The sequence below is a fragment of the Cynara cardunculus genome, unplaced genomic scaffold, assembly GCF_001531365.2.
Source record: "Cynara cardunculus var. scolymus isolate 2C unplaced genomic scaffold, CcrdV1 Un_Scaffold_5326, whole genome shotgun sequence".
NCBI lineage: Eukaryota > Viridiplantae > Streptophyta > Magnoliopsida > Asterales > Asteraceae > Cynara > Cynara cardunculus.
In genome coordinates, this window is record NW_020202350.1 from 26,865 (window position 1) to 30,750 (window position 3,886).

Sequence of the window (3,886 nt, forward strand, 5' to 3'; positions counted from 1 at the left end):
TAACCTAAATATAGGGGTGCCATTAGCCTGTGCCTATATATATATATATATATATATATATATATATATATATATATATTTACACTTGATATAATTCTTGTAAATATAATATTAAATAAATAATAATAAATTAAGAGGTGACACGTGGACGTGGTTGGATGACGTGGCCAAGACGATGCTACTTTGAGCCATTTTTACCTCTTCTGAAAACAGAGCAACAGAAGCTTTGGTGGCGCACATTAGCCATTCAACCCCCCTTACGGGTTCTTTTTAGTAACTATCACACTGCCAAATCACTCCTGCTCATCTGTGACTCCCCTCAATCTCTCTGCCACCACCTCCTTATCCTGCGCATCCCGTCCTCCTCCTACAGTCCTAGGGTTTCTTCTTCTCTCTACCACCAATAAAACTCGATTTTATCTTCTTCATCGTCAATGCTTTTATCCACGTACCTAGGATTTGACTCTTCGTTCGTCTCGTCTTCAAAGCGCAACATACTATGGACCCGAATCGCCAACTCAGGAATCCTTATACTTTTTCAAATCTCTTCAATCTTGAGGTATACATGTGAAAATTTCTGTTCCCTCAATTTTCGATTTGAATTATCATTTTTGTGTATTTGATTGTTGATGGGAGGATTAACTTGGTTGAAATTTAGGATTTCTAATGTTAAGTTATTTTGTTTTTGTTTTTATAGTATTATCAAAGAATTATGGGTGCTTATTAATTCATATTGTTGGCATATTTGTAGTCTTTGATGAACTTTCAACTACCCCAACCAGAAGATGAGTTTGATTATTATGCCAATAGTAGTCACGATGAGAGCACAGGTAAGTTCGTCTTTACAACAATTTTCTCTTTTTCATTAGCTGTTGATTTTCTAGCGAATCACAATTACAAAAAGAAAATGAATCGTCTTTTCCAGGGGTGAGCATGGTGCGGTTTGGGGCCAATCCGTAAACTGAACCACACCGCATCTGTGTTTTGAGCATTTCCTAAACTGCATATGTGGTTTGATCATTTTCCTAGACCGCATATGCGATTTGCACATTTCTCCAAGCTGCAAATCACAATGTATATATCTCAAACCGCAAACTGCACCGCGTACTCCCTACAGTAAAAAGTTTCAGTACGTCCAAAATACATAAATTAAAATAGTCTAAAACAAACTTATAGAGTTCCATAATTAATCCAATTATCCAAATACATCTATAATGTTAACTTCAACATAAATTCGAAGATGGCGTGTGACTTGTCTGTATTTTGTTTTTCATTTGGAGCCCTGACTCTCGATAAATGTAAATACACACACAAAAACACATATATTACAACATATTACAACCCAATTATTCTAAATGTATGTGTTATATATATATAAAAAACCATGCAGTGTGGTGCAGTTTGAACCATGGTTTCATTATTTAAAACCGCAAACCGCACCGTAAAGTGTGGTTTGATAAAAGTGTGAATTGCAAACCACACCGTGAAAGTTAAAACTGCACGGTGTCGTGTGATGAGGTGCAGTATGGGCGGTTTAGATGCTTATCCCTAGTCTTTTCAGCAATTGTTTACATACATGACACATAGAAAGGAGCATATTGGCTTTTGCATGACTAATTAAAGTTTGTTAAATTGTCCACAAGAATGCACTTAGTGATGTTAATGGTTTTGGTAATCAACAGGTGGACAAGCAGACCGATGTAATGGAATACTGTTAGAAAAGAGAAAGAGGCGAAATGTGTATAGTTGTGATGAAGACCAGAATGGCGGTTATAGTACATACATCTCTGAGGAGCGATATAGAGCCATGCTTGGCGAGCATGTCCATAAGTACAAGAAAAGGCACAATAATAATTTGACTAGTGCTCCTTCCATCGGCAACAGGATGTCAGACATGAAGAGCAGTTTAGGTTTAAAAGACCATAAAGGAGCACACAAAATTGAAACAACTTCGAAGTTTTTATATGATAGTTTAACCCAGAAGCTGGGGGTAACTTCAACGAAGCAGATTTTTTTCCTCATTTTAACACGGATAGGTTGGCCGTCACTTGAAGCCTAAGGGTGGGTTTGGTACGCAGACAGGACTGGACGGTCGAGAGTGAGGCAGGTGGGTGAAAGAATTATGCGCGTCTTAGGTATTAATTTGACATGGGTAGTTTAGTGATTTACCAATTTTTTCCCATCTCCCTGATCTTTTTCCACCTATTTTGGTGGGACAGTCTTGATGTCACACGAAACATAGGAGAACAAGTTATTGTCCCATCCCGTCCTGTCCCACGTACCAAACGCACCTTAAATGTATTACGTCTGAGTCGTCATTGTAATGTGCAGGTCATTTTCTAAACCTGCTTATCTCGATATTGGAGATGGCATCAGTTACAGAATTCCTCCAACTTATGAAATGTTGGCCGCTTCATTAAACTTACCTAGATTATCAGAGATTCGGGTGGAGTTCTACCTTAAAGGAACACTTGATTTGGGCTCATTAGCTTCAATGATGGTTGTTGACAAAAGGTTTTGCTCCAGAAGCGGAGCAGGGATGGGTGAGCCTAAATTCCAGTATGAATCTCTTCAGGCAAGATTGAAGGCACAATCATCAAATAACTCCCCCCAAAAATTCAATCTTAAAGTTAGCGATATTGCATTGGATTCATATTCTATCCTAGAAGAAGCAGCTGGGGGAATTCGGCGTTCCATCATGTTAGATGGTGGAACTTTGCAGGTTTTTTATGTGAAGGTGTTGGAGAAAGGTGACACGTATGAGGTTTGTGTTGTATGTCTTCATATCTTCCTTGTATGGTAAATTAGGATTTTTTGTTGGCTGTTGTCACCATATACGACTTGAATGTTCTGACATCCAGATTATCGTACGTAGCTTGCCCAAGAAGCAGAAGGTGAATGATGATCCATCTATGATTGAGAAAGAGCAGATGAATAAAATTGGTAAATATTGGGTCAACATGGTTAGAAAAGACATACCAAAGCATCATAGGGTTTTTATCATCTTCCACAGAAAGCAATTAACAGATGCCAAGAGATTTGCCAAGCTGTCAACGGGAGGTAGGTGCATAAACTTTATGATTATTTTTGGGGCACATTACAAAGTGACCTGGTATTTCGTTTAATCCACAAAGCTGTAGTGGGTGGCAGCTATTCAATTTTGTATATAAAATATCTCTTTTTCTATCTACATGCTTAAGATGTCGTTACTTGTTCCAGGTAAAGATGAAGGTAAGCAGATCACATGAGTTGATGAGAGGTGCTTCAATTCGCACGAGGAAAATGGCAAGGGACAAGCTCGTCTTTTGGAAGAGAGTAGATAAAGAGATGGTAATCTTTTTATATTCTAATTGTTGGACAAAATTGCCAACATAAATATCGTATAGCAGAATGATGACTGCTTTCACCTCCTCAATTCCTTGTTCCATGTGTCATAAATAAAGAGGACTATTTGATGGATCCTGCAGTGTGGAAGCAAAAGATTGTGTATCTCTGATTATATGACAATCTTTTGTCTAATCTGTAGCGAGTTCAATGGTATGAAATTTCTACTATGAATTTTGGTGTATACAAACAGAGTCTATTAGGAGAGGGAGGATTTTTTTTTTTTGCTTCTATGGTGGACATCAAGATGGTGCTTCTTTATCTGAGTTCTTATCTAAGATATTTGTATGATGCAAGAATGCATGTAAGATTGATTAGGATTTTATTTTCTTACTCGATCTTCAAGCGTTATTGATATCATCGTAGTTTTCTATTTTTAAATGCCAGTTATTTGCACTTTGGACGATGCAAACTGTTATTCTCTCTTCACTCACCCGATGATATGTATTCCTACATTTAACACCTTGCGACTCTCATCTAGAATTTTACTAAAGGCTCTTTG

The 3,886-nt window shown here is 37.6% G+C and overlaps 1 protein-coding gene across 1 annotated transcript; it reads left to right on the forward strand.

Annotated features, from left to right (window-relative positions):
• The first annotated feature begins 499 nt into the window (after window positions 1–499).
• LOC112504357 (DNA helicase INO80-like) lies at window positions 500–3,632 on the forward strand. The gene is made up of 5 exons (XM_025108289.1): window positions 500–559; window positions 752–830; window positions 1,683–2,036; window positions 2,332–3,060; window positions 3,220–3,632. Exons 1-4 carry the CDS (start codon window positions 500–502, stop codon window positions 2,418–2,420), a joined length of 582 nt encoding a protein of 193 aa, XP_024964057.1. The 3' UTR covers window positions 2,421–3,060; window positions 3,220–3,632.
• Window positions 3,633–3,886: the final 254 nt, after the last annotated feature.

Bases quoted from the DNA above. Each gene is read 5' to 3' on its own strand.
- LOC112504357 (XM_025108289.1), top strand. From the start codon at position 500: ATGGACCCGAATCGCCAACTCAGGAATCCTTATACTTTTTCAAATCTC. The intron at 831-1,682 runs GTAAGTTCGTCT...GGTAATCAACAG, and splicing joins TAGTCACGATGAGAGCACAG to GTGGACAAGCAGACCGATGT. The intron at 2,037-2,331 runs GTTGGCCGTCAC...TGTAATGTGCAG, and splicing joins CCTCATTTTAACACGGATAG to GTCATTTTCTAAACCTGCTT.